The sequence below is a fragment of the Theropithecus gelada genome, chromosome 7a (genome assembly GCF_003255815.1).
Source record: "Theropithecus gelada isolate Dixy chromosome 7a, Tgel_1.0, whole genome shotgun sequence".
Classification (NCBI taxonomy): domain Eukaryota; kingdom Metazoa; phylum Chordata; class Mammalia; order Primates; family Cercopithecidae; genus Theropithecus; species Theropithecus gelada.
In genome coordinates this window covers 33,900,403-33,924,061 of record NC_037674.1, presented here as the reverse complement: position 1 = coordinate 33,924,061, position 23,659 = coordinate 33,900,403, and the positions used below count along the sequence as shown (strand labels likewise).

The 23,659-nt window shown below is 36.4% G+C and overlaps 1 protein-coding gene and 1 non-coding gene across 3 annotated transcripts in view; both read left to right on the top strand.

Annotated features, from left to right (window-relative positions):
- Nucleotides 1-17,086, top strand: part of ADAM10 (ADAM metallopeptidase domain 10) — a 155,795-nt gene extending 138,709 nt beyond the window's left edge. For both annotated transcript variants that reach the window (XM_025389931.1, XM_025389930.1), the window contains 5 exons: nt 322-505; nt 1,215-1,323; nt 1,810-2,030; nt 12,726-12,852; nt 14,833-17,086. In XM_025389931.1, the coding sequence (XP_025245716.1) occupies nt 322-505; nt 1,215-1,323; nt 1,810-2,030; nt 12,726-12,852; nt 14,833-14,927 (736 nt within the window). In that variant the 3' untranslated portion in view covers nt 14,928-17,086. The remainder of the gene's footprint in view (nt 1-321; nt 506-1,214; nt 1,324-1,809; nt 2,031-12,725; nt 12,853-14,832) is intronic.
- LOC112628195 lies at nt 12,214-12,317 on the top strand. Its single transcript, XR_003120364.1, has one exon. It is a non-coding gene; the product is annotated as a small nucleolar RNA U13 (small nucleolar RNA).
- Nucleotides 17,087-23,659: the final 6,573 nt, after the last annotated feature.

Below are 23,659 nucleotides of genomic sequence, written 5' to 3'. Positions count from 1 at the left end.
TCAACTTGGCCAAGGCATTGTTACCTGAAGGAGCAATGTGCTGCTTTATCTCATGCCCTGCAGGGTGTGACTTTTCCGGTAGGCCCAGGCACTGTTTCTTTGGGACACACGGCTGTACCAGTGCACTGTTTACTCAGGAGGCAGTGTGCAGTTTCAGGTTTTTGAAGTTGTATACCAGTAACATACTTACCATTTAAATGATGAGACTTATGATTTAAAAATTAGTACTGTGTCTGATAATGTGGATCTAATCTAATATCTGATAGTATATAGGTAATAACTAGTGATTTACTTTGTTTAATCACTTAATGTTTCTTCTAGTCCAAGTCAAGGTCCTTGTTGTACAGCACAGTGTGCATTCAAGTCAAAATCTGAGAAGTGTCGGGATGATTCAGACTGTGCAAGGGAAGGAATATGTAATGGCTTCACAGCTCTCTGCCCAGCATCTGACCCTAAACCAAACTTCACAGACTGTAATAGGCATACACAAGTGTGCATTAATGGGGTAAGCATTTAACTATATGTTTTTAAATTTAATTTTAGAAAACTTGTTTTTCAGAAGAATTATTGATGCTTAAAGCTACATAGTTAAAGTAATTAATCTTGGTCTCTGTTTAAGTAATATCCCTATCTATTCCCTCACAAAACTATGAGTATATTATGTAGCATTCAATTAACTACTAATTTGTTTTTCATCTTCCCATGTACATGTGGTTGATATTCTCTAGAGAAACATAGTTGTACAACTCGGCATGTGACTTGTCTATAATATTTAAGTTTTATAAAACAATATTTCAGTAGCCTAAATAAAAGAACTCCTTGGTCATCTTCTCTGAATTTGAAACCTTTAAAGCTTTTGTGGCTGAATATCACTTTGCTCTACATGAAGAAAATTTAATTTTTCTTGCTTTATAGAAGAGCCATAATAACCAACATAAAATCGATTCTCATCTAATCTATTTCTCTGCTTTATTTCATTTTTTAAAGTTGCCATTCCTTTAAAAGATTTACTGTCTTACTTGGATTTACTGTTTTTCAATTTTTTTCAAATGTATTTAGGTAATTCAGTTTTGATACTCAACTCTGTTCGTTTTTCACTTTTATATCCATTTAAATATTTTGACATTGGAAGCTTATACTTGGCTGTCTGTTACTATAAACAATAGGTTTGACTGTATAGGGATTAAATAATTTGTCTTTTATTTTTCTTCTAGCAATGTGCAGGTTCTATCTGTGAGAAATATGGCTTAGAGGAGTGTACGTGTGCCAGTTCTGATGGCAAAGATGATAAAGAATTATGCCATGTATGCTGTATGAAGAAAAGTAAGGCTTTTAAAAGTACAAGAGTATAAAATTTGCCTCAAACTATTATTTTCTCCTAAATTTTAAGTGTTAAACTTTGACCTGTAGTTTGGCCAGATAGTTTCCAGCTCAGTCTGTCCTCTTGAGGAGATTATAAATGTAGCATAGCATTATGTCTCTATCATTATGGTCTCTACGATGTTTTAAAAATCATAAACTAGACAAAACATTGCCAGCTTTACAGTAATAAATTACATAAACACTGTTAGACTTTAAGTCATTGTGGACACTAAATCAAGACTTTGCTGGTTGCTTGTTGACATTGTAACATTTAATGTGAATTACTAATGGCATTACCCAGCCTAACTAGAGAAAGTCTATATAACATGTTATGGTAATGATTTCAGACATTTTTTTTTCCCTCTTTATATTTCCCCAACTGGAAATCTGATCTTCAACTTATATTTGAATCTGATCTTCAGCTTATATTTGGCATTTCTTTTCCAGTGGACCCATCAACTTGTGCCAGTACAGGGTCTGTGCAGTGGAGTAGGCACTTCAGTGGTCGAACCATCACCCTGCAGCCTGGATCCCCTTGCAACGATTTTAGAGGTTACTGTGATGTTTTCATGCGCTGCAGATTAGTAGATGCTGATGGTCCTCTAGCTAGGCTTAAAAAAGCCATTTTTAGTCCAGAGCTCTATGAAAACATTGCTGAATGGATCGTGGTAAGTATAGTTTTTATTTACAAAGAAAACTTAAAGTGGTTTCATCTTAATTTTACTTGGCCAGAAGTCATCAAAGTTATGAGAAAACAACTTAACTATTTATATTAGAATGACTTTATATGAATATTTCTGGTTATTATTTCCTTCTGAAGTGATCAGAATAATGTGTATCATTCATAGATTGCTTGGTAGGTGATGGGAGTCATTCTGTTTTACTGCGCTCCTTAGTTCATCTCCTGGATGGGTTACTTCTTTTGGTGCATATAGGGCATTTTCATGGGACTTTAAAAAGGTTTTTGGTGTTGATTTTCAAGACAACTTATTTGCCCGAATCATGGACTAATTGGTGATTTTTCCTGATCTTTCAGTATAATCTCTGGGTCTTCATCTTGTTTGTAATAGGAAATGTTGAACAGAGTAAGATCAGATACACAGCCTTTTGTAGATCTACTAATGATTATGGACGTTCATTCAGTAGTAATCCGCTGAATGCTTATTTTTAAGCCCACTTATCTCCAAGTTGTACAAAGATGGAATTACCTGATGTTTTCTTAAAAGATTGTCAAGAATGACTGTCTCAGCTTACTTAACTGTTCATGCTTTAAAAGTGATTACATTAAAATATCTATAGGAAGCTTGCAGATGATATATTTGAGAATGTGCTATAATTGAACTGAAAGTAGTTTGCTTTGGTAATTGACTTATAACTCAGATTCCCCTTTCTCAGACTATTTGTGTGTGTGTGTGTGTGTGTGTTCAGGACTATGGATGCCTTAAAGCACAAAAGATGTTGTTTGGGATGTCACTCTTTTTTGATACTCTTCTAATAACATTCTAGAGTAAAAATTTTGTAGTTACCTCCAGCATTTAAAATGATGTTTACCATTCCTAGGACACTGTAGGATATGTGGTTTTTAGATATGTAATAATCATGGAGTAGAAGGATTGTTGAAATTGGATTTAGGAGATCTACGTAGGTTTCAAACCAAATACTTGAGCAGTTGACTTAACTTAGGTTTCCTTAAAACATGTTACTCTTTTTTTTTTTTTTTAATTCCTGTGCTTATTGCATAGTAAGTTCTAGTAAATACCTGTCAAACTGAACTTCTCTTCTGGTACAGTGGTATAGTGGAAAGAGCACAGGTTTGAGAATCACATAAGGATTCAAATAATCTTTCTGGCATTTATCAATTCTGTGACTTCAAGCAACTTACCTTTCTTGGCCCTTCTTTATTTTCAACTCAGCTTTTTTTTTTTTCCCCCTGATTATATCTAATAAGAAAAGGTGAAATTTGGTATACTTGTCTACTATAGAGGACAGTGTATGCAGAAAAGGAAAGGGGATCTCAGAATTACGTTCTACTGAGTATATATTGTGCTAGATACTTTGGATTTTTGGGGTACTAAATCATATCTAAACATAGTATTTTTTCACTTTTCTCTGTTAGCTCTCATTTTGACTCTTTACATTATTTAGAATTTCAAGTGCTCATTTATTTTCACTTTAAAAATATCTAATAGACATGATCTTCTAAGGATTTTTAAGACCTTTTCTCCTCATATTTTAGATGTGAGGATTAATGAAATGTTTCACAATGAATTGGCAACATGAAGTCTTTTCTTGTGCTCTAGAACTAATTAATCAGACACTTTCACGTTTATAGACATTGACTTTAAGTGTGTGTAGGGTAGAACATACCTTTATTTTATATCATCGTTGACAGTCATATGCCAGTCTTTCGAATAGCATGCTCATAATGTGTGAAGAATACCGCTAGGCTGTTGGTGCATTTGTGGGCATTAACCACATCAAGCAGTAAGATAATAAACATCCACTTCTTTGCAAGTTACTTGTCTCATTTGCTTATGTGCATAGTTTACTTGCATACCAGGGTTTATCATGTTAGCGAAGTGCCCTTGCAGTTAGTAATACAGATTATCAGGATGCTGTGGTGTAAGAAGCTGTGAAAGAAGTGAGGGGTTAGTTTCACTACTTTCCTTTCCAGTGGTGCCTGGTGGCCTTTTGTCTTCTTTCTGTGGTACACTATGGCAGCTTTTCTCCTCATGCAGGGTAGAGTAAGAAGAACTTTAACGGCCGGGCGCGGTGGCTCACGCCTGTAATCCCAGCACTTTGGGAGGCCGAGGTGGGCGGATCACAAGGTCAGGAGATTGAGACCACGGTGAAACCCCGTCTCTACTAAAAATACAAAAAATTAGCCGGGCGCGGTGGCAGGCGCCTGTAGTCCCAGCTACTCAGGAGCCTGAGGCAGGAGAATGGCGTGAACCCGGGAGGCGGAGCTTGCAGTGAGCCGAGATCGCGCCACTGCGACAGCGTGAGACTCCGTCTCAAAAAAAAAAAAAGAGGAACTTTAACAATTTAGAACTTCAGTGCATGGGTTATTGACTGCTGCTACTGGTACCATGGAAACGATGCTTTCTTTTTTGTGTTGACAACTATGTTTTGATTTTTCCAAATACATTTACTGTATTTGCTGAGTGCCTGATGTGTGTCTGGACAGGAGAAAATGATAAACATCCTTTGGAGTTATCAAAGAGTCATCTAATTCTTGAAACGTTTAAGAGCATTCATCAGTGAATCTGTTGAGACCTTGTTTCGGCATCTCCTTTTCTTTAATTAGGGATTGAGGGCAGTGGTAATTCATTTCCAGTTTCTTCTACAGTTGATGTGTTCTGATTTTCTGTATCTTTCATGTTAGGTTTGACATTGTAGAAAACCACCTCTTACCTTGACTTTTATTTTTCAAATTTATTGTTGTGTTTCCCCTCCTTTTAAAAATCATTGCCTGATAATTTTGTGGCATTTTTCTTTTTAATTTGTATGGATTTATCAGGAGTTTGTATTTTTTTATTGCTAGTTTTTCAAGAGTCAAACACCTTCTCATTTTAAAATTAATTTCCACTGTCATATTTTGCTATAATTTTATGCATCTAAGTATTAAGTGTCTGGTATTCTTTATGAATGAAAGATTTAGAGCACTGTTTCCCAAATGCTTAACAGAACACTAGTCCCATTAGATGTTCTAAGGCTTCAATGGTCAAATGAATCTGGAAAACACCGCTCCATACTATAGACCTTTCTTGGAGATTCGTGAGAAGATTATAAGAAGTCCTGCAATAAGTAAATATTTTAAACTTCATTTTCCAAACTTACCTAACCCTAGACCCTTTTATCGTGAAAAGACTTAAGTCGTAAATATCCTTAGATGTCATTTGGGAAAATATTGATTAATAGCAGTAGTTCTCAATCCTGGTTGTATACCAGAATCACCCTGGGGTTTGGACTAATTAAATCAGAATCTCTTGGGTTTAAGTATCTGGGTCTTTCAAAACTCTCCAGTTAATTCTGATGAAGAGCCAGGGTTAAGAACCACTCATCTAGAACGGGGGTTGGCGAACTATGGCCCATGGGCCAAATCCAGCCCAGGCCAATTTCTGTGTGGCTCAGAAGCTAAGAACAGTTTTTACGTTTTTAAATGATTGAAAAAAAAATTTTAAATTATCAAAATAACAGTATTTTAAAAGTCATATGAAATTCAAATTTCTGTATTGTTAAAATAACATTTTATTGTACCATGGCCACACCCATTTGTTTACACATTGTCTGTGGCTGCTTTGGCACTTTGAGTGGCTGCAACAGTGACTGTATGACCCCACCAAACCTAAAATGTTTATCTGGGCTTTTATGGGAAATATTTGCCAACTCCTGATTGAGAGCGATGATCTCAAAATGTAGGCCTGAGAAGTAGCATCAGCATCCCCTGGGAACTTCATAGAAATGCAAATTCTCAGGTTCTATTCCAGACCCACTGAGTCAGTGGTTGAGGGTGCATGCTAATAGTTTGTCTGCCTTTTTTTCAGTCTCTGCGATATGATGACTCCTTTTTAAAAAGACTTGTAACAGAAATTTTCTATTTTGTCATCCTGATATGTTGAAAATAGAAGGTGGTTTTCATTGCTTTGTGGAACAGGCCACATAGATAGCATAGCACTTATGAAACTTTAACAACAAAGATATAATATTATTGGAGGGTTTTTAGCATATAGTGAGGACACAGTATACATCTGCTAGATGAGTGAAGCAGATTTCTCAAATGTAATAATTTATATGGAAAAGAATAAAAATTGTGCATATTAACTTTGAAACTGGAATGTTTTCGGGTTCCTGTTAGTGAGATTTTATCTTACTTGCCCTGGCTGAGCTTGAAGTAACCAAAAGTTTAGTAGCAAGTTGCTTTCTGCTTGGCAGATTGCTGTTGCTGCTGCTGCTAGTGGTGGTGGTGGGAGTTTGAAGGATAGGAGGAGTATATGGTCAAAGTCCGGACTGCCCCTATAGGGATGACATAATCAGTATCATGACAAGGAACTCAAGAATGCATTTGCTGAGAGTGAGCATTGTTCATCACTGGAGTATTCATTGAAAGGAGTATATGGTTGACTTTCTAGAGGTCTTTAAGAACAGTAGATTATCTTATGTCTGAAGAGACTTGAGTGCATGTGTTCCCTGTCCTCGCTCGTGCACTTTTTTTAGATGATACTTGCTTTATCGTTTTGTTACCATACAGGTTTTTTTTCTTTTTGTTTATATTTAGATTATCATATTAAATACTATTGTAATTAAGACATAATAAATTAGACTTTAATTTTGACTTTTTACTTTATTATTGGCTATGTTTAAGTGCCTGTATTAAACATCATCTCTCTGTTTCTTATGTAGAATTATTTTCTGAGTTGAAAACCTTCTTGAGTTTTTGAAAAATGGTTGGATGTCTTCTCTTTGTCCCTAAAGTTTTGCTTAACACCCTTATCTCTGAGATATAAGACCCTGGCACTCAGTTTACACTCAGTAACTGTTCACTGAATGAATGACAGCTCCCCTTTCATTCAGACTAACAGATGGGCAATTTGTGATCTTTTCTTTTGAGAGAAATGCATATTTTACATTTAGTAGCCTAGTTAGTATTCCTTTCCCTGATTTTATAGTATGTTTAAAGGAGATAGCATGCAATTTAGCATTTAACCTAATTCTCTTTTAAAAAGAAAAACTATCAAAGGTGGCTGTACTTACTCATGTTTTCAGATGCACTGTTGTTTTGTTTAGTTTTTCTTGCTATCTTCTGTCTGTTGCCATGTTCCATTTCACCACACGCTAAATTCACAAAAGCTACTATCATTGCCACTAAAACATCTCGAGCATTGGGCTTGTGATACATAGTTACCTGAAAAAATTTAGAGGAAAGCCAGGAATACTGTGCTAGAAGGAACTGGAAGTTCTCAAGGGCTTGAGTGCCATATTTTATTATATATCTGTTGATCTGAACTGGGACTAGGTTCTTTTTACCTTTGTTTTCTACAGTTTTAACCTCTATTAAATCTGGGCTTTCTGTCTCCAGTCTGCCTCTCTTACTGCCACAGTGTGTACTTCTATGGTGCTTTATTTAAATCTATAGGCCAGGTACGGTAGCTTATACCTTTAATCTTAGCACTTTGGGAGGTTGAGGAGGGAGAATTGCTGGAGAACAGCAGTTGAAGACCGACCTGGACAACCTAGCAAGACCCTGTGTACGCAAATAAATAAATAAATGAATTTGCAGGGTGTGGCAGCATGTAGCTTGTAGTCCCAGCTACTCAGGAAGATCACCACAGCCCAGGAGGGCAAGGCTGCAGTGAGCCGTGATTGCACCATTGCATTCCAGCCTGGGCGACAGAGCAAGACCCTGTCTTTTAAAAGAAAACAAAACAAACAAAAAAAAACAAAGTGTGCAGGTACTAAAAAGACTATCATTAAATATATCCAAACCAGTTTTACTGTCCTATCTCTGTTGTAATGGCCTTGTCACATTATTTGTATGTGTAGGCAATCTAGAAATAATAAATGAGCTGTTAGATATGTTTCAAGGTCAGTATTTGAATACTGACTTACTTGTAATAACTAGTTCAACAGGTATTGTGTTTGTTGGCTAGGTACTGAGGTAATAGGATATAAGTCCAGGGAGCTCACAGGTCAGTTTGGGATAGAGAACACAGGCCAGAGAAACGTATCTTCAGTCTGTATGCTGTTTTCACAGAACTAGGAGAACCTATTAGGAAAAGCCTTTAAGGCGGTAACGCCAGAACTAAGTTCTTTTTTTATTTATTTTTGAAATGGAGTCTCACTCAGCCACCTAGGCTGGAGTGCAGTGGCGTAATCTCAGCTCACTGCAACCACAATCTCCCAGGTTCAAGCGGTTCTCCTATCTCAGCCTCCCAAGTAGCTGGGATTACAGGCACCTGCCATCAGGCCTGGCTAATTTTTGTATTTTAGTACAGATGGGGTTTCACCGTGTTGGCCAGGCTGGTCTTGAACACCTGACCTCAGGTGATCCACCCGCCCCAGCTTCCCACAGTGCTAGGATTACAGACGTGAGCCACCATGCCTGGCCAAGCTAAGTTCTTAAGAATTAGTAGAAGTAGAGAGTACAGAAATATTTTATGGGGATAGAGCCTGTGAAAAAGTCACAGAAGTATGAATTTTGCAAAACAAACATTTTTTTCTACTTTTTTTCTTTTGAAAAGTTTGATTATTCTTTCTTTAATTGGCGAAGTAATACATTCAAAAGTAGGCCTTTCCCCCCGGACCCCCAGTCTTTCCAGGATGGATTTCTTGTGTATTCTTCGAAACTGTCTATACCACTCTAAGGATATATACTTTTTAAAAAGGTGGAATCATATACACTTTGCTGTACTTTATCATGTGCTCAAGTTTTTGCTTTTGCTGTTTTTCCTGTCTCCTACATAATGGTCTGTCTTGGAAATCTTTGGTGGGAAGCATTCAAAGAAGGGTTTGACACAAAGGAGTAACATGGTCAGTTCCATATTTTAGGTAGCCATAACACTGATGGCCATATTTTCATAAAAATGAAAGTAAAGATGAAGGAAGGAAATATATTCAAGATGATAATGACTTTAGGAATAGATCTGTATCTCCTGTACCCAACTTGCCCATCAACCTGAGAAAGCTAGTAGGAAAACTCTTAAGCCTTTGCACTCATGGATTGGCTCACATTAGAGGTGTTGCTACTTCCCCACCAGGTGTTTGGAAATGTACGGTTGTTGTCAAAGTAACTGAAGGGGCTCTACAGGCATTTGATGGATGGGGGCCAGAGATGCTAAACTGCATTACTCAAAATGGTCCCATACTGTTTTGACAGACTGAGAGTGGCCTTCTACCCTGTCTTACGATAAGTAGCAGGTCTGTTATTTGAGGATGAATAAAAACAAAAAACAATAGGAGTCTATGGAATATCTATATAATAAAGGAATGGGAACATCATCCTAAAGACTAACAAGGAGAACAGACTCTGAACATGATTTTTATAGAAAAAAAAAAAAATCTGACAGTCTCAAGAAGTGGCTTTTAAAAAGTAGATTGTAAAGTTGTAATTTCCAAGGCAGATTCAGCCCTGTCAGCATGTTTTTTACAGTCTACACATTGTTTTAAGAAATTTCTCACAAGTGTGCCAGCATTTAAAAATAGATTTTAAATAAAAATTCCAATATATTGCTTCTCTTGAAAAATCAGATCTTTAAGCAGTAAGGTTGAATTGCATTCCACCTTACCTGCCATGTAAGCTTTTTAGTTTGCAGTCCTTGCAATAACAAGCAATGTGAGGGACAACCATGATACAGTTTTTACAGATTGAACAATAAACATGAAAATAAAGAGAAGGAAGGTGATTGTGGGACTCTTCTGTACAGAAATCTAATCTGAGAATTAAACAAGACTGAGAAATGACACTCAAGTGTAAATCATTCCAAGTTTGATTTTAAAATTGAATAAATATATAAGTATGTGTGTGTGTGCATGTGTATGTATGTATGTATATATCTCTTTCCCTTTTTTGTTCCCTCTCCTTTTTTTGAAGCAGTTAATTCCTAAAGCCATTAGGTGAGCCCAAGCAAGGTAGGCATCCACGCCAAACACAGTGGCACAGAGCAGAGTGTTGGAACCTGACCAGATTCAGAAGGTGTGGGATGGGGAAGACTACCAGTATGGGGTTTCAGAGCCCAAGCAGAGTGAGAAGTGCACCCCTGTGGAGGAATGACTGGCATGAGATGTCAAGGATGCAAGTAGGATGAGGAAGGTGTCTACATAGGAGGGTTAGGACTAAAAGAAACCAGGGCTTTTTGGAGAAATGGCAGATTCCAAGGCTGGGGTAGGAAAAGAACAAGATAAATCTGGAACTTCTTGTTCAGCCAGAAAGTAAGAAAGGGCTCAAAGAATGATGAGGACATGTTCAAAAAACACAATAATGTCAGTAACTGATTATATGTATATAAAATAGGAAACCATGAGGGAATAAGTAAATGAATACATTGAAAGTTTGATGAAGAACAGGATATTTACATACTTCCAAATTACGTCCCTCCAAAATATTCATTGTCTACAAAAGAGAAACAAGAATCATGGTAAAATTTGGCAGATATAATCCAGTGATAAAGTTAACATCAGCAGTAATGAAATAAAAATCACGTGTTACCTGATAGGCTGCAGCGAGAACACAGCATCTGTGATATTCTTACCAAAGATGTGTGACCTGAATTTGATCACAAAGAAACACCAGAGAAACCCAAATTGAAGGACATTCCCGTACAAAATAACTGCCCTGTAATCTTCAAAAGTATCAGGGTCATAAAAAACAAGGAAAGACTGGAATATTTCCAAATGAAAGGAGAGTAAAGAAACATGGTGGCTAAATATAGCACACGATTCTGAACTGGATGGTATTGGGACAAATGGCAAAACCTGAATGGGGTCTGAGGATTAAATGTTAGTAATATATCAGCCCTGATTTCCTGATTTTGGTGATTGTCTTGTTATCTAGGAAGCCACCCTTATGTTGTAGAAATTATATGCTAAAATGTTCAGGAGTAACAGCATGGTGCTAGCAACTTACTCTGAGGTGCTTCCAGATTTTTAAAAGGTTTTTGTTTTTGTTTGTTTGTTTGTTTGAGGTGGAGTCTCATTCTGTGGCCCAGGCTGGAGTGCAGTGGCGCAGTCTCGGCTCACTGCAACCTCTGCCTTCCGGGTTCAAGCGATTCTCCCTGCTCAGCCTCCTAAGTAGCTGGGATTACAGGCACCCGCCATCATGCCTGGCTAATTTTTGTGTTTTTAGTAGAGACCAGGTTTCACCATGTTGGCCCGGCTGGTCTCGAACTCCTGACCTCAGGTGATCTACCCGCCCCAGCCTCCCAAAGTGCTGGGAGCCACCGTGCCCGGCCTCAGGTTTTTAAAAGGTTTTGAATTGTACTTGAAACTTTTCTTTAAGTTTGAGTTCAAAATAAAACAAATTTTTAGAAAGTAGGAAAGGCTTTATGTACACACAGAAAAAGTGGCTTGGGATATTTTGCCACAACGTGCCTTTTAATTTTAGCATTACTCTCATTAATGCTAAAATTAGCATTAGTATTACTTTAATTACATAAAGACTGCTGAAAAAAGTAAACGGTGTAGAAATGGTACCCAGTTTAAGTCCCTAAGTCATAGAAACAATCGGTAGTAACTATATATGTGTTACAATGATCTGTGTTAAATAAATGTAAAGGTTCAGTTTTAAAGTTGTAAATATTTTGTATGATGTTTATTAGTACATGTCTTAAAACAAAGTTTGAATATTTGGAATTGCAAAATATAATTTGAGACTAGACACATTAATTTTCCTATAAATTTATCAATAATTTTTGAAGGTTTTTCTGTTTGGCTAATTGATTTGTTTAATATAGTTCAGTTTAAAAGTGAAGTTTTGGTTTCTTCTAAGACTGGATGAACTTTGCCTGCTGCTAAAATATATATCTTCTTCCACTTTTCATATTTTAAATTAAAGATAGTTAATCTATAAACTAATGAATAAAATAAAGATATTATATATAATGTAATGAAAACTAGTGTACATAAAAAGTAATTTCATAACTAGTCCGAGTCTCAGATTCCAAATGAAATAGAAGAGGAAAAGGGTGTCTCAAAAGAGATAGAATTTCAGTCTTAACTTTGATAATTACAAAGTAATATAAGTTAAAGAGTAATTTTAAAATCTATTCACTAGTAGAATTTAAAGCAAGTTACATGCTTTCTAAGCCATGGAAAGTATAAACGCAAACAAAACATAGTCTGTAAGAGTAATAGGAGATCCTTTTGTAGTTCATAAGTGTGATGATTGGGTTTGCACACTCTTATGTAAGATGTGCCTCCCTCAAACCTTGTTAGGGCATTGTCACATTACCCATTTGAGGGAGAAAAAAGAGTGAGGGGAAAACACAAAGGAAATATAAACCAGAAAATATTTAATAACGTGGGAAAATACAATATAGCTATATGCAAGATGACCCCAGTTTTGTATTTGTGTTCATGTGTATGACAAATGTCATTATATGTAGAAAAGAGACTGAAAAAAATCAGATTGAGCAGTCTCCTCTATGAGATGAAATTATGGGTGATTTCCATTTTCTCCTTTAAACTTTTTTTTTAAATTTAAACAATATACATGTGCAAATATCTAACATATGTATACAACTCCTAAACAAATGTTCTTTAAAAATTACAATATACTGTGTTCTATTCTATCTTTTAAATACTATAAAAGATATTATAAAATATTTTGTAGATTTTTTTTTTCAGTGGAAAAATCTGTTTATTTCTAGGCTCATTGGTGGGCAGTATTACTTATGGGAATTGCTCTGATCATGCTAATGGCTGGATTTATTAAGATATGCAGTGTTCACACTCCAAGTAGTAATCCAAAGTTGCCTCCTCCTAAACCACTTCCAGGTAAGAATATTTGAGCAAGATACATGTTTGTGTAACTCAGAATTGTTTAGCAGGTAGAATTGAATTATAAATGAGTCTTTAATAACTAATGTTATAGTACTTTCTCCTTAAGAATGGGATTATTGGATGAATGATTTAGTTGATATTTGTGTGATTTTTGTCAATCCGGTCTGGCCAGTGACTGCTAAGTTAATGCTAATTTATCTGAATGTCTGAATATTTAGAACTAGAAATTTTAAATTTTGCTTGGTATTTGTTTTCTTGGTTATCTATATACATATATATATTCTAACTATCTAACATCTATACATACATATACATACATATATATATTCTAACATCTTGTCATGATTATGGTAAACTACTTTAAAATTATTGATCTTTCTATTCTAATAGTTGTGCTTTTCATATTGTTGTCCTTCCTCCCCTTCCATCTTCCCTTCCTCCCACCCTCCCTTCCTTCTTTTTCTTTTTCTTTCTTTCACTATGTTGCCCAGGCTGTACTTAATCCAGAGCTCAAGCAATCCTCCCCGCCTGAGCCTCCTAAGTAGCTGGGACTGCGGGCACATGCACTGCACCCAGCTCTTTTACTGTTTTTACTGTTTGTGCTCTTGAAATATTTTCTGGCACATAAGCTTATTTTCCCCCAGGGTGATGCTTATGGGGAAATACAGATCCCAGTCTGTGGGAAAGTCTTAGAGTAGAGGATTCATTCACCAGATAAGCATAGTCAAGTATTCTCCATTCCTGAAAACAACTCTTTAGTTCTGGTCTCCACCTTTTTCCTCTCAGGGAGACATAGCATGAGGAAGGACCCTCTTTAGATGAGCTGTGGGCATTGGAAGGAGAAAAGGATGGGAAATAAACCCTTCGTATTGTTTAGTCCCCTCTGTTTATCCCTCCCCCTCTCCAAGGTATTTGTAACTATTCTCTACAGGTGTGGGGACAGACATTGTCTGAGGGCAGCGGCAGGGGAGAACCAGAGCTAAATGACAGCAGTTCCCTCTCCTGCCACTCTCGGACTTCTCATAAAGTGTCTTGCCTCAGGCAAATCCACTACCTTACACAAAGTAGTTCAAAACTAGATTTCTTATGCTTTTTCCCTGTTTTCCCTCAGTTGTTCACCTGCATTTACCTGTCTGGAGCAAGATGGCCAATAGTCGTGCTAGGACAGTATCTTAGTGAGAATTAGAGAAAATTTGATTTTTATGTCATTGCTTTTCTTAAATGCACAATGTTAGTTAGCACTCTGGAACTTACGTTAGTATTTAAGGAAGTTCTAAGGGCCACATGACACTTTTTAGATACTGTTACCAATTGTTGTCTCATTCAGTGAAACATTTTATGTGTATATTAATTTCATTTTAAATAGCACCTTTAAAAGCTTAGAAAACTAGCTGTCATTTATTGAACTCTCACAAAAAGCGTTAAACATTTTTATATGAATTATATAATCTTTACAACAGGCTATATACATTAATTGTCATCCCTGTTTTACAGTGTAGGCATCTGAGTCTCAGGTTAAGGCGTTTGCTCAAAGACACTTAGTAATTCCCTCATATGGATTCCATCCACAGAATCTGTGATATTAATCTAGATTAATCTAATATGTGTGGCTGTTGAGCACTGAAATGTTGCTAGTTTCCATTGAAATGTGCTGTTTTAATTAAAATACATGCCAGAGTTTGAAGATTTAGTATAAAAAATGAAATATTTTGTTAGTAATTTTTTATATTGATTACATATTGAAATAACACTTTGGCTGTGTTAATTTAAATAAAATAAAAAATATTATTAAAATTATTTCACCTTTTAAACTTTTTTGTTATGGCTATCAGAAGATTTTAAATTACGTTGGTGGCCCATATTATTGGACCAGCACTGAACTAAAACCTTTCTTATTGAAACAGCAGCTTTGCTTTTAAAGATTGAAAAGCTCATGATAAATAAATCTGTTTTGCTTTTGTTTGTGGCTCACAGGCACTTTAAAGAGGAGGAGACCTCCACAGCCCATTCAGCAACCCCAGCGTCAGCGGCCCCGAGAGAGTTATCAAATGGGACACATGAGACGCTAACTGCAGCTTTTGCCTTGGTTCTTCCTAGTGCCTACAATGGGAAAACTTCACTCCAAAGAGAAACCTATTAAGTCATCATCTCCAAACTAAACCCTCACAAGTAACAGTTGAAGAAAAAAATGGCAAGAGATCATGTCCTCAGACCAGGTGGAATTACTTAAATTTTAAAGCCTGAAAATTCCAATTTGGGGGTGGGAGGTGGAAAAGGAACCCAATTTTCTTATGAACAGATATTTTTAACTTAATGGCACAAAGTCTTAGAATATTATTATGTGCCCCGTGTTCCCTGTTCTTCGTTGCTGCATTTTCTTCACTTGCAGGCAAACTTGGCTCTCAATAAACTTTTACCACAAATTGAAATACATATATTTTTTTCAACTGCCAATCAAGGCTAGGAGGCTCGACCACCTCAACATTGGAGACATCACTTGCCAATGTACATACCTTGTTATATGCAGACATGTATTTCTTATGTACACTGTACTTCTGTGTGCAATTGTAAACAGAAATTGCAATATGGATGTTTCTTTGTATTATAAAATTTTTCCGCTCTTAATGAAAAATTACTGTTTAATTGACATACTCAGGATAACAGAGAATGGTGGTATTCAGTGGTCCAGGATTCTGTAATGCTTTACACAGGCAGTTTTGAAATGAAAATCAATTTACCTTTTTCTTATGATGGAGTTGGTTTTGATACTCATTTTTTTCTTTATCACATGGCTGCTACGGGCACAAGTGACTATGCTGAAGAACACAGTTAAGTGTTGTGCAAACTGGACATAGCAGCATATACTACTTCAAAGTTCATGATGTAGATGTCTGGTTTCTGCTTACGTCTTTTAAACTTTCTAATTCAATTCCATTTTTCAATTGATAGGTGAAATTTTATTCATGCTTTGATAGAAATTATGTCAATGAAATGATTATTTTTATTTGTAGCCTACTTATTTGTGTTTTTCATATATCTGAAATATGCTAATTATGTTTTCTGTCTGATATGGAAAAGAAGAGCTGTGTCTTTATCAAAATATTTGAAGAATTTTTTCAGCATATCATCACTGATCATTGGTAACCACTAAAGATGAGTAATTTGCTTAAGTAGTAGTTAAAATTGTAGATAGGCCTTCTGACATTTTTTTTCCTAAAATTTTTAACAGCATTGAAGGTGAAACAGCACAATGTCCCATTCCAAATTTATTTTTGAAACAGATGTAAATAATTGGCATTTTAAAGAAAGAGAAAGCAAAAACATTTAATGTATTAACAGGCTTATTGCTATGCAGGAAATAGAAGGGGCATTACAAAAACTGAAGCTTGTGACATATTTATTGCTTCTGTTTTCCAACTACATCACTTCAATTAGAAGTAAAGCTATGATTTTCCTGACTTCACATAGGAGGCAAATTTAGAGAAAGTTGTAAAGATTTCTATGTTTTGGGTTTTTTTTTTTTCCTTTTTTTTTTAAGAGTATAAGGTTTACACAATCATTCTCATAATGTGACGCAAGCCAGCAAGGCCAAAAATGCTAGAGAAAATAATGGGATCTCTTCCTTGTAAACTTGTACAGTATGTGGTGACTTTTTCAAAATACAGCTTTTTGTACATGATTTAGAGACAAATTTTGTACATGAAACCCCAGATAGACTATAAATAATTCTAAACAAACAAGTAGGTAGATATGTATGTAATTGCTTTTAAATCATTTAAATGCCTTTGTTTTTGGACTGTGCAAAGGTTGGAAGTGGGTTTGCATTTCTAAAATGGTGACTTTTATTCTGCAAGAGTTCTTAGTAACTTCTTGAGTGGTAGACTTTGGAACATGTAAATTTTTTGCTTGTAATGTTATCCTGTGGTGGGGTTTTGGCAGGTACATACACTGCCCTATTTTATTTTGAGTCTAAGTTAAATGTTTTCTGAAAAGAGATACATGCACTGAACTCTTTCCACTGCGAAACAAGATGTGGTAAAATAAAAGGATCAAGAAAAATGAGATCTAATACTACTGTCAGTTTTAATGTCCACTGTGTTTTATACAGTATCTTTTTTTGTTCACTTTGGAAATTTTTACTAAAAATTGCAAAAAATAAAGTATTGTGCAAAGATGTAAGGTTTTTTGAAACTTGAAATGCATTAATAAATAGACTTGATTAAATCAACTTGAAGGTTCTATACTCTTTGAACTTGTGAGAACTATCACAGGAAGCTTCCCACAAGGCAGGTTTTCTTACAGTTGTCTCTTCCTACAAAAGTATAGATTATCTTTATCTTAACACCCAACTAATCTCAACTGCATTACGTTGTTTCTAATTAATATTCAGTGCTTGTCTTGGTGGAAGAGGTGAGTCATTTTGAAAACTTATGGTCTTGTTTATATGTGTTTTTCAAAGTTTTTAATGCTAAGTACCTCATTTATTTTAAAAAGCCTGGTATAATGATACGTCTATTTAAAATTTTGAGCCAGCATTTTTCTGTTCATAGCAAATGTGGAGAGAATTGACATTTCAGTGTTACCTAGAAAAGGAATTCTAAGCCCATAATAGTTCCCTGCATGGGGTAATCTGCTTCAAATTCTTTTTTCGGTCAAGGTTAGCTATACTTGTTGAATGAGTAAAAATGTAATACTTTGTGAATTACTCTGTTAATTTAGGAGCATCAAATGTATATTATGTTTAGTTATTTATGAAACTCAATATTGATTAATTTGGGTAATTATAAATTAGTTATTTTTACTTACAATCGAATGCTTAAATTCTGTTTATAGTCCGTCCTCTCTCCCTCCCTCTCTCCCTCCCCAGTTTTACAAATTCAGACACCAATTCACAGACAAAATCAGAAATAAGATAAATTTATTAACTGCTTCTGGATTTAGCATTCCCTGTAGTGTCAGCCAATGTCATGTGGTTTGGGGAAGCATTTATTTAAGTAAATGACAACTTTCTCTGATCAGTATCGTTTTGTGAGGTGTCTTCAACACTTTGTGCTTTGGGTACTTTGTTTTTGTCACAGTCTTAGAATAGTGAAATCTGATTTGTCCAAGCTGAGCAAACTACTCGACCCTAAGTCCTTGTATTTGTCCCTGTAGTAAGACCTAATTATTATTATTTCTCAAAGCTGTCCTTGGCAGCTGTGAAATTTCAGGGGCTTGTGCATGAGAATATTTTCCTATTAAGTATTTCTAATTGAAAGTATCAGAGTGTCAAGCATTACAAACCTGGACAGTTCAGTTTCAGGAGTACCAGAAGAGATACTCATTATCCGTATTTAAAGGGTTAAGGTCTCCCAAAACCAGGGTGCAAGCCAGATGTAGTTTTAAAGCAGCTGCCAGGGACAGTTCATCTTTAGAGAAGTCACTAAAGTTGTAACAAATTTTAGTTTCCCCAAAACCACTTTGACCTTCTTAGAAACTAGAAAGATGATTGGTTTGCCCCGCAGAAGACAACTTCAGTTTCGGCATCTCTCGTGTTATGTTCTTCATTAAAAACAACTTCCATTTGATATACTTTTCCCTTTATTACCTGTTTAGTTTTTTCACTATTGTTTCTGTATTCAACTCTTTATATGATTAGGATGCAAATTTAGCCCTTCTGTTTTATATTGCTATATTGTTTGTGTGTCTTAGATATATACATACATGTACTATTTTCAGTAGAAATTCGTGTATTTTATAATTGATAAGCTCTTCCGAGCATCTCTTGTCCTATAAAAAGCAACAGGATGCTAGGTAAAACGGAGCGTTCAGCAAAATACTGATTAGTTTTTGGTTTTTCCTGAAATCTACACTAAAGTGATAGGGTGTGGGGGTAATCCAACAGGGACAAGGTGAATTGAACAAGAACAAAATTTTGGAAACTTGGAAGCAGATGAAGGAGTACTATGGATTTGGGAGACCCAGGGAAGTCAAATCCTAAACCAGCAGTGGGAACACAAGAGAATGGTGTAGTTTGCACTGTTAAGATTTGGGTACCTGGCAGGGCTGGGCGCGGTGGCTCACACCTGTAATCCCAGCACTTTGGGAGGCCGAGGCGGGTGGATCACTTGAGGTCAGGAGTTCGAGACCAGCCTGGCCAACATGGTGAAACCCTGTCTCTACTAAAAATGCAGCTGGGCGTGGTGACACATGCCTGTAATCCCAACTACTCAGGAGGCAGAGGCAGGAGATTTCTGAACCCAGGAGGCAGAGGCTGCAGTGAGCCACGATTGCGCCACTGCACTTCAGCCTGGGTGACAGAGCAAGAAAAAAATGGGTATCTGGCCTTCGTGACTTTTTTCCATGTGTGTGACAAAAACAATATGCACACTTTTGTAACCCACTTTTCTTATTTAACAGTACATTGATATTGTATATCACATTAATTACTGTGAATATTTATATGGATGCATTGTATGTTTTCTTTTAATTAACCAATTTCCCGTTGTTTGGACATTTAGGTTCCACATTATTTATTATTTTAAACAATTCTAAAGAATTTTAGACGATTCTTAGGAAAATCCTCAGCCTAATAATAAAATTAATTCCTAAAAGTGGAATTGTTGGGGTAAAGGTTTTTTGAGGGTCATTGATAAAAATGATGGTACTGTCTCCCAGATAGATGTACCAAGTTATACTCCCACAATTAAAAAAAATATATATATATATAAAAAAATCAGAGTCCCATCCTTAGAAATCCACATATATGCAGCCACATGAATTTGTTGGAAACAGTAATAGAAGACTCATGCTTAATTAAGTTGATTAGCTTTAGACATAATTCAAATGAAAGTCAAATTGAGTACCCTAATTGTGGTCTCTAAGTACCATTTTTCTTCAAGGGAAGCAGACTCCTTTGGATAAATCACTAATTCCCCTGTAAGAAAGAAATGTACAAGGAGAGCCTGGGAAACGTTCTTTTGTACCAGATCAGAAAGATTCAGGAGGCACCTTAGAAGTTACCACTGGCCAAAGCTGAGATAACTTTAGCATCGGCAAGGATAGTATCTGCAAGAGATTGAAACTCATAGGATTATGTTGAACTCCATGAGTTAATAATGGTAGTGGACAAAATTATAGTCACCGTTGGGATATGCTTTTAAAGACATTCCAGGTGATAAGAGAAATGATAGAATTAGGATATCACCAGTTTACCCCCCAACAATTAATGGATCTAGACAATAATCACCAGTGACTGCTAACCTCACCAAGAGAGCAATCAGATTTTGTGCCTCCTAATGGAAGGACATATACCACCTGTGAAGCAGTTCTGCCAAAAGTCACATCTGATCATGATGAAGCCTCCGGATCTAACTATCCCTTCATTAGAAATAAGGGGACAGAGGGACAAATAATATACAAGGGACTCAATCAGCAAAATCCACACTCTGGAAAACTACAAGACAAATGGCCCTGCTGCTTCAACAACAGAAATGCAAAGAGAAAAGACAACGATGGGTTAAAGGAGACTTTAAGAGATATATCTATCAAGACAATTTATGGACTTAATTTGGATACTGATTTGAACAAACTGTTGAGAGCATTGGAAAAATGTGAAAAGTGGATATTTGATATTAAGGTTTTTAATTATCTTTGGGTGTGATGATAGTATTGTTACTTTTTTTAAAAGACCCCTTTTAGAGATGCAAATTGAAACACTTAAAAATGAAATATGTATAAGTTTTTGTTTAAAAATAAGGATTGAAGTTGGCTAGTGTGTTTGGATATAGTTGAAACAGGATTGGCTGTGAGCTGATAATTATTGAAGCTGGGTGATAGGCACTTGGGGATTTATTATGCTATTTTCTCTACCTGTGTTTATATTTGAAATTTTTCATAAAAGTTTTTAAAATGTGGCCGGGCATGATGGCTCCCGCCTGTAATCCCAACACTTTGGGAGGCCAAGGTGGGAGGATCACTTGAACTCAGGAGTTAGAGACCCGCCTGGGCAAAATAGTGAGACTCTACATCTCAAAGAAAAAAAAAAAGTTTTAAATGTGAATCAAATTCATATAGAAGCTGATTCGTTACTGTTTTTATTTTAGCAGTAATTCATGATAATGACCTGTATTCATAATGATTTTCATAATGATTGTTTTAGTGGAATTAAACTTGAACCAGTCAAGCTAACATAATTAATTATATTCTGCTCCAGTTACAATGAATAATTAATTGATTTCAACTGCTAGGGTGAACTCTTGAAGCTATCAGTCATCCAGCAATCTTAGCAAGCAAGCCATTGGTTCCCTGTTTGCTTTCTCTCTCTCTCTCTCTCTCTCGTAGGGCTTGCTAACTACTTAAGTAAAATATTTGTTTTCTGTTAAACATGTCAGGGAGTATGGTCAGCTTATCCACATTAAGCCTATGTGTCCCAAGTTGGAGTAAATGTTAAGTAACTCAGTACAGTAAACTAGATTCTTCTACCCTTTCTTGTTTAAATGATCATGTTCCCTGGAGGTGGAAATAGATCTTTAAAAAGATATCCTGTGGTTGTTTGTTCTCAGTGTAAAAAAATGAGAATAATTTGATAGAGTGTAGGTTGTCTTATATAAAAAGTGCTTCCATTTGCATGAATTTTAGAAAAATCACTTTGGAAAAATGAAGGCTATGTGGTTATAGTGAACACATTAAGCAATTTTATTCTTTGTTTAAAATGAATATTTTATTATTTTCTTCCCTTGCCCTTTGGGTATGGGAGTTAGCCTTAGTATTTCTAAATACAACAGGCCAGTTTTTATAAATTAAGGTGTCGATATATTCTTAATTATTTAGTTTTGTGATTGTGGTTAGTTTTCATTTTTCTTAAGCACTTACTAGTAGCATCTGTAATTAAGTGAACTGACCTATTAACTGTTTTCCTCTTTCTCCTCTTTTCCTCCTCCTCGAAATATATCAGAGCATGTTTGGAATTCTTTGGCTCTTACGTGTGCATTTGCTGATATGCATTGACCAGTTACCTTACTCACGGGTAGATACTTCTTATGCACTTGATTGTGCCAGGGCCTTGGCTAGATGATAAGAATACAGTAGTGAACTTAACAGTGTCCCTGCCCTGGTGAAGCTTATGGTCTTGTAGGTGAGACAGATACCAGATAATCATGTGAATAAATGTACAATTCCAGCTGTGCTACATGCCGAGGGGGAGGTTTTTGGTGATCCAAGAGCTGATAATGCAGAGATAGGACTGAGAAAGGAGGGTGGGACGTTGTCACAGCTGATAATGCAGAGATAGGACTGAGAAAGGAGGGTGGGACATCAGGAAGGTCAGATAATTCCTTATGAAAGTGATGCTTGAGTCAAAGTCTGATGGATGAAGAGAGTTTAAATAGGTTACATCGAATTTTTAATAATGTCGATTGGTGACATACTGGGCAATGATAGCTGATTTTTCTTTGGGGAAAGGTATGTCAGCTAGTCATTCAGATTCCTTTATTTTTTAATGATTTTTCATTTTTTTGCTTTGCATTGTATTCATTTGCTGAAGAGCTGGCTTGTACTTTGGCAGATGTCATACTTGGTTATTCTCCTTAGGATACTAGCCTAACAGTCTGGGAGTTGTCAAAGGCACTTTGCTTTTCAGACCTGGGCCTCTGTATCATGACTATCGTAAATTTAGAATTAAGACACCTGCTCGCCTCCTACCAGGATGAATGAGGTGTCCCTGTGATCTGCTGCCCCCTGGAATTCTCTACATCTTTCTCTCATAGCACACACCATATTACAATATAATCCTGCCTCATCTAAGCCCAACTTTTGAGAGAATCATTTACACTCAGTGGCTACTTCAGCTCCCATTCACTTGTCAGCCTGCTGCAGTTTTTCACAGCCCCCAAAGGACTGCAGTCCATGCCTTCAGGGAGCTCAGACTCTAGCGGAAGGAAAGAAACCAGCAGGTACAGTACACAGGGGTTTGTGTTGGAAACTCTGCAAGCACAGGATGCCCTGGTAGCTCAGAGGAAGTGCACGTCGAGCATGGTAGGTAGGTAGTGGGTAGAGCCAAGATGACTTCCCAGAGGAGAAAAGCTGGAGCTGAATTTTGGAGTTTCGGTAAAAGTTTGCTGTAACTAGTTCAAGTTGCTGTCGCAAGCTTTTAGAAATGATGTAACCATGGGGCAGTTGACCGTCACCGTATTCTTTGCTATTTTCATGACTCTGGTTGTGCTTTTCCTTTTCCCTGGGTTGCCCTTGTCCATCTTGAATCCTCTGCAGGACTGGGCTTTATTAATCTCCACTTCCTTGAGCTTGGCTATAGTGGGTTTTCAATAAACATTTGTTTTGTTGTGTGCTTTGTAAATAGGCAATGAAGCTGATTTCACAAGATAGCCACAAAAGTTAGTTTCATTACAACACATTACCAACAGCTGTATTTCTAACTTTTAACATATCTCATTCTAAATCCTGTGGCAGGTCAACCTCCTTCCCTCATCCCTGGAGATAAATTTTCTTTCAAAATCTAATATGCACTGTATAGAATATAAAACATACCCACCATGTTTTGCACAAGTGGAAAAGGCATAACTTAGCTTTGGGGCATGTAAGTAGCAACTCCTGATAGAAGAAAAAATGTATTCAGAAAGCTCAAATTATAAATACAATGGGAGGCCCTAGATTTGTGTTTGTGGATGACTGTTTTCTTCAGCTAAATCACTGATGTAGGCCGGGCGCGGTGGCTCAAGCCTGTAATCCCAGCACTTTGGGAGGCCGAGGCGGGTGGATCACGAGGTCAGGAGATCGAGACCATCCTGGCTAACATGGTGAAACC